Genomic DNA, 14,198 nt, shown 5'->3' with positions numbered 1-14,198 from the left:
TGGAGCCTACTTTAAAAAAGGAATTTCTGTTTCCTAGTAGAAACAGGCCAAGTCCCAGCTGAGCAGGTCCCTTGAGCACCAAGGAAGGGTGAGCACAGTGCTGAGGCACAGGAAGGGGCATCACAGCCAGCCAGCTGGAAGAAAATTGGATTCATTTGGGGAGTAGGATGAGAATTTGGGAATGGTTTTGGAGCAGGTCTTTACTGGCAGGAAAGTAAACTGGTCGGCAACTAGGGGTCTGTGCAGAGAAGGGCTGTGGGTCCAGGGCACTGCCACAGTGAGGGTGTGGGGCGAGAGCACAGGTAGCAGGCCCCAGGGAGCACTGCACTAAGGAGACTCAGCCTGGCTCAGAGCAGCCTCTTGAGAGCAGGTCCAGGCCCAGCAGCCCCAGATGCTAGCCAAGTCCAGAGACCAGCTTCTCCGAGGGTGGGTGACCCTGCAGAGGCACAGCCCTGGCGGGGAGCCCTGAGGACAGGAGCTCGGGAGAGACGAGGGAGCCACCAGACACTACTGAAATAGAATGTACAAAAGACCAAAAGGAGAAACTGGAAAATACTGAGAAATTTCAAGTATTCTATATTCCCACTACATCTGTGTAGGCACACTTGGGTGTTTTCCTGATCTTTTTTCTCACTTTGAAGCATGGCAGCTATGGGAGATGAACACTGTAATGTCATCTGGGGGCAGGGGAGGGCAGTGCCCCCCCACTAAGACTGTCCCTCCAGGGCTGGGTCTGCTGTGGCTCAGAATGTCCTCCCAAGACAGCTCGGCCTTCCCCCGAAACCAGGCTCTCGGTAGCACCCTACAGCTGTCTAGGCCTCTGACCTGCTTCCTTGGTCCTCAGACCAGAACACCCAGTTCCTCTCCACCAGCCCACTGCCCAGCGAGGCCCAGGCATCCTCTGAAATAGCACAAAGCCCTGGGCCCCTTTGCTCAAAGAACAAAGCAGGAACCAGTCGCCTCCACAAGAGTAGGAGGCAGCCGCTGGAGGAGGCAGGAATTTATATTCTCATTTGAGAGTATAAATTGGATGAAGGCATTCGCAGCCCAGAAAAGTAAAGCAACCTGCTTGAGGTCACACAGCAAATCAGTGCTGGGGCTGGGGCATGAGCAGTGGACTGGGGACAGTCCCATACCTGCCCTGCCATGAAGATGAGTGGGTGGTGGTGGTCAAGTCCCAGGTGCAGAGGCTCCCATTTTACAGGTGAGGTCACAGCTGTGAATCCTGACCCATATGTGGCCCCGAGTGGGAGGGAGGTCTCCAGTGACCCGGCAGCTGCATCACAGGGAGACCTCAAAGCACTGGCCGTTTTCAGGAGTTGGTGGAGGATGCTTGTGTATTCTGCCACCGCAGGCCCAGGACTACAGTTCCCAGAGGCCCCTGCTCTAGGCTGGCAGCCCCTAGCCAAAACTGGCCTGTAATCTGACTATCAGCCCTCTCAGAAGGTCACTACAGAGCTCCTTGAAGGACAGCAACAGGGGCAACTCTGGGAGGCTCGACTTCGGTGGGGGTGAGGGGAGCAGGAGCCTTGTCCCAGGCGACCTCTTCCATACCACCCCCCGGAACCCAGTGTCCTGGTCCCCCTTCTCTCAGGCACCCAGTGTCATTTGCTGGCTACTCCTCTTCTGTTCAGCTGACCCTCAGCCCCTGGCCCTTAAGCCTACATGGGGGTGTCGTGGTCCCCAGTGCCACCGCATAGGACCTCTCCTCCCCTGGGGCGCAGGCCTCCCCCCTTCCCTGGGGAGGGCCACCATGGAAGCTTGGCCAGAGGTCTTCTGGATTGGAACTGGCCGGCTTTGGACAAATGTCTAAAACAGCAGCCAGGCTGCTCTGAGGATGGCTTCGCCTCCTGCTGCCTGTCCCCCCCGACAGCCCTCCTTGGCTTCTCCTGGAGCCCCGAAGAGGCTGCAACCTGGCTTCACTCTTCCTCCACAACCCAAGGAAAGGACCCTTTAGCCTCCTGGTTAAAGGCACAGTCCCCGAGCTCCAGAGAAGCCTCAGGCCTCTCAGGGGTGACAGGCAGCTGTACCCAGTCTCTGACCCCACAAGAGGCAGAGGCGGGGGCAGCGGACCCCAGCGTGCGAGGCCTGCAGGAAGTGGGTCAGCACAGGGCTGTGAATGAGCCAGGCTGCCCGCTCTCCTGGCCCCTTTCCCTTCTCCCTCCCTTGCCCCCAAAATAGCTCCCTGAGCAGCCAGGCCAAGACCCTCCCATCGCAGGGGGAGGCGGGGCGGGCCTCCGGGGAGCCAGGCTTATAAAACCCCAGGCAGCCGGGGGATCTCCACCCCCTGGCTGGAGGCACGGCAGAGGCCGCTTGTCCACCCCCCCACCACCACCGTCAGTCCGGCCCGCCCTCCCGCAGCCATGTCCCGGCCCCTGTCGGACCAGGACAGGAGGAAGCAAATCAGTGTGCGCGGCCTGGCCGGCGTGGAGAATGTCACCGAGCTCAAGAAGAACTTCAACCGGCACCTGCATTTCACACTCGTGAAGGACCGTAATGTGGCCACCCCCAGAGACTACTACTTCGCGCTGGCCCACACCGTGCGCGACCACCTCGTGGGCCGCTGGATCCGCACGCAGCAGCACTACTACGAGAAGGACCCCAAGGTGCTGCTTGGGGCGCCTGGGGGTGGGGAATGGGCTGTGGGAGGAGCCCAGGGATCTTGGCAAAGCAGCGGCTCTCTGTGGGGTCAGGGGTTTTTGCGGTGAAATAAAGGGGCCTTCCAGGTTGCTGACGTTGGAGGCGCAGGAGTGCCAAGGGGAGCTGGGGCTGGGACAACCCCGGGCCAAGAAACCTGGGTGGGGGGTGGCGGAGACAAGTTTGGGGAGCTCAGATCAGGCTGAGCCAGATCAGATCAGAGAGCGGAGGGGCTTCTGGTGGTCGGGAAGATCCCTGCGGCCTGGGTTGGACCTGGAGTGGAAGGCCAGGTCGTTAAATTTGAGAGTGGTGTCCCTGTGCCACCGGTGGGGCTGGTGCGCCACTGCGGACAGCTGGGGTAGTGAGATCAAGTGTCTGCTGGGGTCATGGTAAATGTCAGCAACCCGACACTCCTGGGCAGGGGAGGGGGAGGGCCAGGCGAGTGGGCCAGGGAGGGGACCTAGGAAACCAAGAGGCCAGGCACCCTCAGCATCCTCTGTCCTCTTCTTGGGGCCGAGGCTCGAGGATCAAGGGGAACGGGGGAACCTCAAGGACAGGAGGTGGCCCACTCTAGCCATGAGTGAGTCACAGTGACCTTGAGCAAATGACTGGTTTCTCTGCATCTTGGCCTTCCCCTCTGGCGGAGGACTTGGAGGGGCTTCTCTGCATCCTGACTCCCCTGGGGGTCAAGGGGAGGCTTGTGTGCGCCGGTGGGGGTTCTCACCTCTTCTACGCACCTCAGTCACCGAGGTAGCTAGGGCAGCCCCATTTTCCGGGGCAGGAGACTGAAGCTCAGAGAAGAAAAGCGAAGTGTCCCAAGTCAGAGGAAATGCTAGACCGGAACTTTCCTGATGGGTTTGGAAGCCTGTAATGAAAAGAAAATAAGTGGAGACAGGGCTGGCACATGCTGGGCCTGAGGAGGGGACTTCAGGGGTGAGAGGCCTGGGCAAATGCCGCTGGGCTGCCCTGATCCTTCCCCGCACCTGTCTCTCCGGGCAGAGGATCTACTACCTGTCTCTAGAGTTCTACATGGGACGGACACTACAAAACACCATGGTGAACCTGGCCTTGGAGAACGCCTGTGATGAGGCCACCTATCAGGTGTGGAGAGGGCTGGGAGTGGGGCAAGCTGAGGAATTGGGGGATTCACCTGCTGGCCCTTGGCCTTGACCACTGCCACACCCTCCCCCCTCCAGCTGGGCCTGGACATGGAGGAGCTGGAGGAGATTGAGGAGGACGCGGGGCTGGGCAACGGGGGCCTGGGCCGGCTGGCCGGTAAGCAAGTGGGCAGGGTGGCCGGGGAGGGGTGGACAGAAGAGCTGCTTTCTGCCAGGTCCCTGACACCCACCTCCCTACAAACCCCTAGCCTGCTTTCTGGACTCCATGGCAACGCTGGGCCTGGCTGCCTACGGCTATGGGATCCGCTATGAGTTTGGGATTTTTAACCAGAAGATCTGCGGGGGCTGGCAGGTGAGCAGCCTTGGGCCCTGGCCTTGTGGGGACCCAGGCATGACGGAGAGGACTCCCACTGGGTCATCCACCTCCAGAGAGATCCAGAACCAAACTCAGCTTTGACAGAAAGCATCCTGTCCCTTCTCCCTGGCACCCCCCTTGCCCCCAAACCTGCTGGTCACTCTTGGAACGGGTGGTCCATGCCTGTGGACATGTCAGACTCCCATACACATGCTGCGTCCCATCGGTTACCCCACCAGTCCAGGGACCCACTCCAGGGCCCTTAATTTACACTTTAGAGAGGGCACACCAGGGCCTGGCTCCTGCCCTATCCACTATCCCCTGTGATGTGAGTCTGGGTCTGAGCCTGGGTCTGACGCTGCCTCCCTTTCTCCCCAACCTGCCTTGGGCTCAGATGGAGGAGGCTGATGACTGGCTTCGCTATGGAAACCCCTGGGAGAAGGCCCGACCTGAATTCACGCTGCCGGTGCACTTCTATGGCCGAGTGGAGCACACCAGCCAGGGGGCCAAGTGGGTGGACACACAGGTGAGGGAGTGGGGGGAGCCCCCAGTGAGAAGAAAGTGGGGAGGAGGCGGCTCTGGAAGAAGTCGAGGAGATACAGGGCAGGAGCCTGGAGGCTCCTGGGCCCAGTGCTATTTAGTGTGGAGGACACTGAGGCTCAGAGAGGTTAAGTGACTTACTCGAGGTCACATAGCTGGAGCCAGGAGAGGCGTGAGACAGGATCACAGAGGGGCCAGGCCAAGCACAGAGCCCAGGAGGAGGACAGAGACCACTCTGCTCCACCAGGACCCTTCCCCTGACCCAGCTCCTTTCTACCCCATAAGACTCATCCAAGGGTAATCACAGTGTCTTGACTCCTCAGCACCTTAAACCTGGTAGCTTGATGGGGAGCAAAGCAACAGCCCAGAGAAGGGAACAGGGAGAAAATGAAAACCCTGAGAGAGGAATTGACTTGTTCAAGGTCACCCAGGTTAGAGGGAGACCAGAGCCAAACCAGGTGTCTGAATCCCAGGCCTGTCAGTTCTCTCGCGGTGGCTGCAGGTCCTGATGGCTGCACAGAAACCTCTGGGCTTCAGACTCGGGCACCAGTTCCACTGATAAGGTTCAGCGGGGGCTCCGGCAGCCTGCCTAGCTCTGTGCTCTTGGGTCAGTCCCTTCCCTCTCTGAGCTGCAGCTTCCGCTCCAATCAGGGGCTCAGTGACTTAGTGCTGGGGAGAAGGGGTGCCACCCCTGGGGGACGTGATGTGCCCCCCGCCCTGTGGTAGCAGGAGCCATTGGCAGCAATTACTGACGTTGGCTCATCACGGGAGGTGGGGCCGGCCTTAGTCACTGCCGATTAGCCCTGTGGTCAACCAGGCATAAGCCCTTGGGATGGACTTGACATCTGTGTCCCCTTCAGCTGGGCCCCAGGCTCCTCCAGCCTTCTCATGAGCCCGGGGGCATCCTCTAGGTTGCGCTCAGGCCAGACGGGCCAACTCATCCCCAATCCCTTCGGGGTGGCCCCCAACAGAGCCCACCTCTGGAATCTGGGCTCCTCACTGCCCTCTGTAACCCTCACAAGCAGTCAGGCAAGATGGGATGGGCGGGTATGGGGAGGTCCTGGGGGGCGTCCTCTACGGACGACATCCAGAGAGGTTCAGAGGCTTGTTCACGGTCACCCCGAGCTGGCACGAGAACCTGGGGTTAGGAGTTGGCAGAGCACAGGGACAAAGACTGGAACTCCAGCTCTCAGAGCCCCACGAGTTGCGTGGCCGAGACCCAGCTCCTGAAACCAAGCCCGACACCCCTGCAGGTGGTGCTGGCCATGCCCTACGACACTCCGGTGCCCGGCTATCGCAACAACATCGTCAACACCATGCGCCTGTGGTCGGCCAAGGCCCCCAATGACTTCAACCTCAAGGACTGTGAGTCCAGCCCCAGCTGCCAGCAGCCCCCCCCCCACCAACCCCGGCCCCCACTCAGCCCCAGCCTGACGCTGTCCCCACTGTTACCCCTTAGTCAACGTCGGTGGCTACATCCAAGCCGTGCTGGACCGAAACCTTGCTGAGAACATCTCGCGTGTCCTGTACCCGAATGATAACGTATGTTACCTCCTGGGCTGCGACAGGAAGCCTGAGGGCCTGGGAGAGGGCGAAGACCGGGAGGGACCGTCTCTGGGAGCCCTAGTCACACCCAGGACATATTTTTTGGTTTTTAAGTTTGTTTATTTTATTTTAAGTTTATATTTTAAGTTTGTTTACACCCAATGTGGGGCTTGAACTCGCGACCCAGAGATGGAGAGTCATGTGCTTTTCTGACTGAGCAAGCCATGTGCCCTGCACCCTGGGACCTGTGTGTCCTGTTCCCCTCCCCTACCTCGCCGAGTTCTTTAAGAGGACACCTAAGTCCTGGGGACAGCGAGTTAGGCAGAGCACTTTGGAGGGGCCGCTCTTGACCAGCGAAGGCGCTGACAGTGCGCTCGGTCCCTGTGTGGCCCCTCCTCCTAACACCGTCCTCCTCACCACTTCTTGGTGGGTGAAAGACCCCTGGGCGCCGAGGTGCGGCTGTTCACGGCTCATGGGTCTCGGGGAGGGCAGGAGCCTCCTGGCCACGCCCACCGCAGCATTAGCAGCATGGCCCCCCAACCATCACCTCAACTTGCTTAGCCTTGCCTTGAACTCTCCCCAGTTCTTTGAGGGGAAGGAGCTGCGTCTGAAGCAGGAGTACTTTGTCGTGGCCGCCACCCTCCAGGACATCATCCGCCGCTTCAAGTCCTCCAAGTTCGGGTGCCGCGACCCTGTGCGCACGAGCTTCGATGCCTTTCCAGACAAGGTGCCAGGGGCCGGGGAGGGTCCCTCTCTACACCTCCCATGAAGTGTGCGACGCCACCTCTCCCCTCCAGTCTCGGCCTGCCCCACTCACTTTGTAGGTGAGGCAGTAGAGGCTGAGGGTGCCCTGCCCAGGATCCTCAATCCGTGGGCACATAACCTGAGGACTGTCCCTCTCCTCCTGCCCACAGCTGCCCCTCTGGGGGCTTCTACCCCCAGCTCAGCCCTGGGGCCATGGGGGCCCTTAGAGGGGTGCGCTGAGGGGACAAAGCACAGGGATCATAGCCAAGGTTTGGTTCCCAGACTGACCCCCAGGCCCCCTCGCCACAGGTGGCCATCCAGCTGAATGACACCCACCCCTCCTTGGCCATCCCTGAGCTGATGAGGATCCTGGTGGACCTGGAGCGGCTGGACTGGGACAAGGTAGGCTTTCGGACCCCTCCTCCCCTGCGACTGACCCTCTCTCTGTCCCATGGTTCCCTTCCTGGTCTGGGAGGTGGAAAAATGCGAGTGCAGACCCTCCGGAACAGAGAGCAGTGTGAGGCCTCGAGGGAGAGTGTCCTAGAACCCAGGCTCCGGGCTGCATGCTGTATGGGGAGAGCCATGGTGGTTAGGCCCTGGGGTTCCTGACTCCCCCAATCCTGCCCATCAGGCCTGGGACGTGACGGTCAGGACCTGCGCCTACACCAACCATACTGTGCTGCCGGAGGCCCTGGAGCGCTGGCCCGTGCATCTCATTGAGACGCTGCTGCCCCGCCACCTCCAGATCATCTATGAGATCAACCAGCGCTTCCTGAATGTGAGCGGAGGAGGCTTGGAGTCGGGTGGGGGCGGATCGAGGGGGAGGCATTGGGGAGGTGGGCTGTGCAGGGCTGCTGCCTCAGGCATCCTGACATTAGCGCGGAGGGCTGTGGGCGGAGCTCTGGGGGTACTGGGCTGGGGACCTGGGTTCCATGTCTGTACCTGAGCTCTGGGCTCTCCCGAACAGCGGGTGGCAGCTGCGTTCCCAGGCGATGTAGACCGGCTGCGGCGCATGTCGCTAGTGGAGGAGGGCGCAGTGAAGCGCATCAACATGGCCCACCTATGCATCGCCGGTTCTCACGCGGTCAATGGTGTGGCTCGCATCCACTCGGAGATCCTCAAGAAGACCATGTGAGACACCTCCCTTCCTCCCCCGGGCCCCGCCCCTCTGGCCCCGCCCCTCCCTCTGGCCCCTCTGTGAGATTCCCGCCTCCCACTGGCCCCACCCCCAACTGGTCCCGCCCCCGGTCCACCTCCTTGGTTTACAGGCTTGGCTCCCTTGCTACCTGACCCCGGCCGGCCCTTTGCACAGGTAGCACGGTTTTTTAGAAGGGTCATGACCCCGATGTCCAGAACAGTTCTGTCCCCAGATGGCCTCTCTCAGCAAGAAACCAGAGTAGGGCCTCAGGGAGGAGGCCTTCCTCCCACAGGGACCAGTACTGACCCTCCAACCCCATCCTGCAGCTTCAAGGACTTCTACGAGCTGGAGCCTCATAAGTTCCAGAATAAGACCAACGGCATCACCCCTCGTCGCTGGCTAGTTCTGTGTAACCCTGGGCTGGCAGAGGTCATTGCTGAGGTGAGAGGTCACTGTATGGCCAGGAGGGGTCAACACCGGTCACTGCAGGGATCAGTTGTGTATGGACCAGTCACTGTAGGGGTTCCTCCACCCCCGGAAGGGCTGAAATCTATCCTGCTCTGCGTTCCCCAAACCTGCCATGTGCCTGGAGGAGGGGGACCATTTTCTTTCTTTCTTTTCTTTTTTTAAAGATTATTTATTTATTTGACAGAGAGAGAGAAAAATCACAAGTAGGCAGAAGTAGGCAGAGAGGCAGGCAGAGAGAGGGGGGGAAGCAGGCTCCCTTTTAAGCAGAGAGCCCGATGTGGGGTTCAATCCCAGTCCCCTGAGATCATAACCTGAGCAGCAGGCAGAGGCTTAACCCACTGAGCCACCCAGGTGGGGTGAGGGATGGGGGACCATTTTTTTGTTTGTGTGAAGTTGCTCTGTGGGCTAGTGGAGGCCTGACTGTGGTCGACAAGGTGGGAGTTCCTAGTCTAATGGAGAAGGTCGTCAGCAGGTCCCATCTGAAGTGAGACCGGCAGGTGGCAGAGACAGTGAGCAGAGCCTTAAGGTCATTGCCCATCTAAGGACAAGGCCAGGAGGAAGACCTCCTGGGGTCAAGTGGGGTCAGTCATCAGAGGTCAAGGTCCAGAGGGAAGAGGGCTGTGCACACACCAAGACCCTGCTGGGAGGTTCTAGAAAGAGGGGCTATCTGCAGGGGACAGGGCTCCATTGACCTGGAAAGGGACCCCTCGATGAAGGTGGATGCGGCAGGGACAGAGGCCTGACTGCCCTCTCCCACAGCGCATTGGGGAGGACTATATCTCAGACCTGGACCAGCTGCGCAAACTGCTCTCTTTCGTGGATGACGAAGCCTTTATCCGGGATGTGGCCAAAGTGAAGCAGGTAGGCAGGGTGGTCGCCTGGGACGCTCACGCCGGGGTGGGAGGGAGCGTGCCAGAGGTGCTGCGTGCCTGGTTCCGGGAATGGCCAGTGGAGCCCATCTCTCCTGCAATCTCAGGCTCCTGGTAGAAGTTGCCTGGAGTCCATGGCAGGAAGGCATCATCTGATCACCCTGGAAGAGTGCTGACATTGATTAGTGATGTCTGCTGTGGGGCAGCCATGGAGAGGGGTGGCTAGTGAGCCTCCCATCCTCTACCTTTCTGGAAAGGAAACGACACTGTGGGCTTTCCTGAGGCTGAGGCCTGTTGGTGAGCTCGTCCCCCTCCCTATCTTCAGGAAAACAAGCTAAAGTTTGCTGCGTACCTAGAGAAGGAATACAAAGTCCATATCAACCCCAACTCGCTCTTCGACATCCAGGTGAAGCGAATCCATGAATATAAACGCCAGCTTCTCAACTGTCTCCACATCATCACCCTGTACAACCGTGAGTGGCAGGGTGTCCTTCTGTCTCTTGGGGCTCCCCTCTGTGTGTACCCCATCCTTCCTGATCCATGTCTCTCTTTCGGCCTTGGGACACCTCTTGGGACATGGGATTATCCCTATTTCATAGATGGGCAAACTGAGGTTCAGAGAGGGGAAAATGGTGGCTCTGAGGTCACATAGCAAATGGTTGCCCAAATCAGGTCTACTGTGTCCTAGCCAGGGCCCAGGCTGGATGGGTGCTGTCCGGAGGTGTCACCCAGAAGGACGACCTGGCCCACTGACCTCTGTTTTCTCCACAGGCATCAAGCAGGATCCCAATAGGTTTGTCGTGCCCCGAACTGTGATGATTGGAGGCAAGGTGAGAAGCCAGGACGCAGACTGCAGCTCTGGTCCTTTGACACCCAGGCTGAGGTTGGCCTGGCTGGGTTGCAGGCTAGGGGGTAGGGGGCCGGGCTGTGGGGCTGAGCCCTGACTGTGCCCCCACAGGCTGCCCCTGGATACCACATGGCCAAGATGATCATCAAACTCATCACAGCCATTGGGGATGTGGTTAACCACGACCCAGTGGTAGGAGACCGCCTCCGTGTGATCTTCCTGGAGAACTACCGAGTCTCGCTGGCAGAGAAAGGTGGGGTGCCACCAGAAGGAGGCTCTGATGAGTACAGTGCCAGGAAGAGACATTGGTCACCTGTTCCTAGCCTACTGGCATTTGGAAGAATCTGGAGAGGACAAGGCTCAAATCACAAGGATGGCCCCCTCTCATGGTGGAATTTCAGGCAGATTTACCCTTCAAGTCACACACACATAGTAGGGTGGGCGCGGGGATCTCCAAGCGGTGACAGGGGGTGGGTGGTAAGAGGGAGACTTGGACAGTGACTTCTGAAGGGTTGGGGTGGGGGTGGTGCTCGGAATCGGGGTAACTCCACAGTCCCCGGCTGAGGTGGGACTATTCCTGGAGCTGAACTCGTCCCCTGCTGTTGCCCCACAGTGATCCCAGCTGCTGACCTGTCCGAGCAGATCTCCACGGCAGGCACTGAGGCCTCAGGCACGGGCAACATGAAGTTCATGCTCAATGGGGCTCTGACTATCGGCACCATGGATGGGGCCAATGTGGAGATGGCAGAAGAGGCGGGAGAAGAGAACTTCTTCATCTTCGGCATGCGGGTGGAGGACGTGGAAAAGCTTGACCAGAGAGGGTATGGTGTGCGGGGGAAGGGCTCCAAAGTTCATGGTATGTGGGCAGGAGGCACCGAGGTGTGGCTACTGGAGGGTAGGGCTTGGGGGCCAGAGGGCATGCCTGGAAAGGCTGGCCCAGTCTGCGCAAAATCTCGGTTTTGGCCCTCAGGATTCTGGAGAACTTTTGCGGTAACTTACGTGAGGTTAATCATGTAGGAAAAGAAAGGAGCCACACAGAACTGAAGGCAAAGGTAAAGAAAATTATATCAATCCTAGGATATGATATTATTTCCAGAATTTCTGGAAGTAAATTTCAATTCTGAGCTCCCTGGCAGTGGTGGCAAAAAGGGAAATACGAGCAGAGTACATACAGCAGTGCTTGTGGTCAGAAATGCCATTCTTTGAAGCAGATATTTTCCTGGCTTTACATTTCTTAAAATTTATTTCAAAAATATATTTTTTCCATATCATAAAAGCAAGACATGCTCCTGAATTGGAAACCTACAAACTACAAAGAATAAAATAACTGTCATTCATCATTTTGTCACCCATTTTTAAAGCCACAGCTCTTTTTCTACGTACTTACATGTGTGGGGGTATCTGAAAAAGTTGGGACCCACGCCTGTACAATTTTGATGTCATCACATAATTTTGACTCCTGATGTCATTAAATAGTTTGTGAAATATTTTGAATGTCCGCATAGGGCTCCATTGTAACGGAGGTACCATCACTTACTGAACTGGTTCTATAGTGTTGGACATTAAGGTTGATTTCTGCTGTTCATCCTTGTAAATATCACTGCGTTGATCATCCTTTTATACCAATGTCCACATCTTTATTTCCTTAAGATAATGATCAGAGGAGATATTCCTGAGTCAAAAAAAGTATGAGTTTTTTTTTTTTAAGTACGAGTTCTTAAGGCTCCTGGTGCATGTTGCCAAATGGCTTTCCAGAAAGTTTCTACCAGTATACACTCCCACCAACTGCTTCTGAGGGCTGGTGTGAACTATGGAAAGGAAATTCCCCTGTTGGGCTTGACTAGGAAGTTCAGACTCTGTCCTTTGGACAGGAGGGAGACAGGACATGTTTTGAGCAAGACCCAACAGGCTCAGAAGCAGAGTCCCGATGGACAGTTTTGGCCGTGAGGTGGACACTGGGTGGCAGGGATGTGGGGGGGCAGGCAAAGTGCAGGTGGGGGCATGGAGGGGCTGACACCGGAACCCCTGAGAAGAGAAGGGCGGTGTCAGTGCTGGGATGGGGCTTAGGGATGTCCTCTGGCTCCCCGCCCCCTTGTATTTATGGCTTCTGACCCACTGCACCCACTCCCTGGCCTGGGTGGCTGGACGGACGTGCGGAGGGAAGGAAAGAGATGAGGCTGGCCTTGGGGAGGGTTTTGAGCCCAGGTGGCTGAGGGTTCTCGTGCTGCCTCAGAAAGTGGCCCACAGGAGTCAAGCGGGTGCGGGGCCGGTGATGATGAGCTCAGCTGGACAGTGGGTTTAAGGAGGTTCCCGAGGACGTGCCTGGGGCCTGAAGGCAGGTGGACTTGGGAGAGGGAGGGAGACCAGCCATTCAGGAATGAAACACACGGGTTAGTAGAGGTAGTGTGTGTGGGAGGAAGAGTACTTGGTTTAGGGCCTTGGCTCTGCTGCTCTGCAGGATGAAAAGCTGAGCAGAGAAGGGGGGAGGCCTCCAGGGAAGGACCCCAGAGGCCTGTGGCAGCCCCAGGGAGAGCAGCAGCCGCCGGGCCTGGAGGAGGAGCCAGGAACTCCTTTCCAGGGTGCAGACTGCTCTCCCCCCCCCCCCACCCCCACCCAGATACAACGCCCAGGAGTACTATGACCGCATTCCTGAGCTTCGGCAGATCATCGAGCAGCTGAGCAGTGGCTTCTTCTCCCCCAAACAGCCGGACCTGTTCAAGGACATCGTCAACATGCTCATGCACCATGACCGGTGAGCGGACAGTCCAGGGAACGTGCAGCAGGAGCTGCCAGGCTGAATCCGGCTTGTGCGCCATGTGGAGAGGCTGTGCAGGGGTCCTGGGCAGTGGGGGCTAGGCTCTTTTGGAAGTAGCTCCATTCTCCTGGCCCCCAGAAGATCACTGGGACAGGATGGGCTTGGCCTTGACTTCCTGGAACTTCCTGCCTCTCTATTCCTTTCTAGGTTTAAAGTCTTTGCAGATTATGAAGACTACATTAAATGCCAGGAGAAAGTCAGTGCCTTGTACAAGGTGAGGCGTCCTGGGCCAGGGGTCGGCTAGGCTTTGGTGGCCCCGGCTGGGCGATGGTGGACGTTGGGGCACCCACTGGCAGGATGAACCAGAGCTCTCTTTTGGCCTGTAGAACCCAAGAGAGTGGACGAGGATGGTGATCCGGAACATAGCCACATCTGGCAAGTTCTCCAGCGACAGAACCATTGCTCAGTACGCCCGGGAGATCTGGGGCGTGGAGCCTTCACGCAACCGCCTGCCAGCCCCGGACGAGAGCATCTGAGCCTCCAGACCCCAGAATGGCCCCTGAGTTTGTTTGCAATCCCTTGCGCCAACCCCAGTTCTTCATCTGGAGGGTGGTACTGGAGTTAGATCTCCCAGCCTTTTCCTGGAACCCCCCTATTCACCCCCCCCTCGCCGGCATCAAGATCCTAGTGTCCGGCGTGACTAAGGGCACTGCTCCCATCCTGGCCTCTGGCTCCCTGCCCCCTCCTATTTATGGGTCTGACCGACTGCAACCACTCCCCAATAAATTGATTCTCCTTGGGAGCCTCCTTACTCCCCTGTCTGTTGGGAAATATTTTTAGCTCCGGGCAGGCATCACAGCAGCTGCGCAGTCGCCACGCCTTACCGACCCCTCCACCCGCAGGTGCGTCCCTTGCGAAGGAGGGGGCAGCCCATGGGGGCGGGGCCCGAAACTCTCCAGCCTCCTTTCGGGAGTCACCTTCCACGCCTCTCTTCCCAGAGCTGTGTCCATACTAGGTCAGCGGCCTGCCAGGCTGGCCGAGGGCGGGGCCTCTCCTGGGTGGGGCCCCCCGGGGCCGGGAGCTGGGACTCCAGCAGAGGCCTCCGGGACTACCGAGGATCCACGCCGTCCCGGGCAGGACTTAGGAGGGGGAGGAGCCTGTGGGTGGTTGGCGCCTTTTTGA

At 58.4% G+C, this 14,198-nt stretch overlaps 1 protein-coding gene across 1 annotated transcript; it reads left to right on the top strand.

Moving 5' to 3' along the window:
- Positions 1–2,275: 2,275 nt before the first annotated feature.
- Positions 2,276–13,827, top strand: PYGM (glycogen phosphorylase, muscle associated). The gene is made up of 20 exons (XM_004770132.3): positions 2,276–2,606; positions 3,637–3,738; positions 3,834–3,912; positions 4,004–4,107; positions 4,505–4,636; positions 5,904–6,015; positions 6,110–6,192; positions 6,779–6,922; positions 7,249–7,341; positions 7,571–7,717; positions 7,907–8,070; positions 8,404–8,518; positions 9,305–9,406; positions 9,740–9,887; positions 10,186–10,244; positions 10,373–10,514; positions 10,875–11,082; positions 12,879–13,013; positions 13,224–13,290; positions 13,403–13,827. Exons 1-20 carry the CDS (start codon positions 2,364–2,366, stop codon positions 13,550–13,552), a joined length of 2,529 nt encoding a protein of 842 aa, XP_004770189.1. The 5' UTR covers positions 2,276–2,363; the 3' UTR covers positions 13,553–13,827.
- Positions 13,828–14,198: the final 371 nt, after the last annotated feature.

The sequence above is a fragment of the Mustela putorius genome, unplaced genomic scaffold (genome assembly GCF_011764305.1).
Source record: "Mustela putorius furo isolate JIRA1106 unplaced genomic scaffold, ASM1176430v1.1 tig00000127_pilon_pilon_pilon, whole genome shotgun sequence".
NCBI classification, from domain to species: Eukaryota; Metazoa; Chordata; class Mammalia; order Carnivora; family Mustelidae; genus Mustela; species Mustela putorius.
This window is presented reverse-complemented; position numbering and strand designations above follow the sequence as displayed.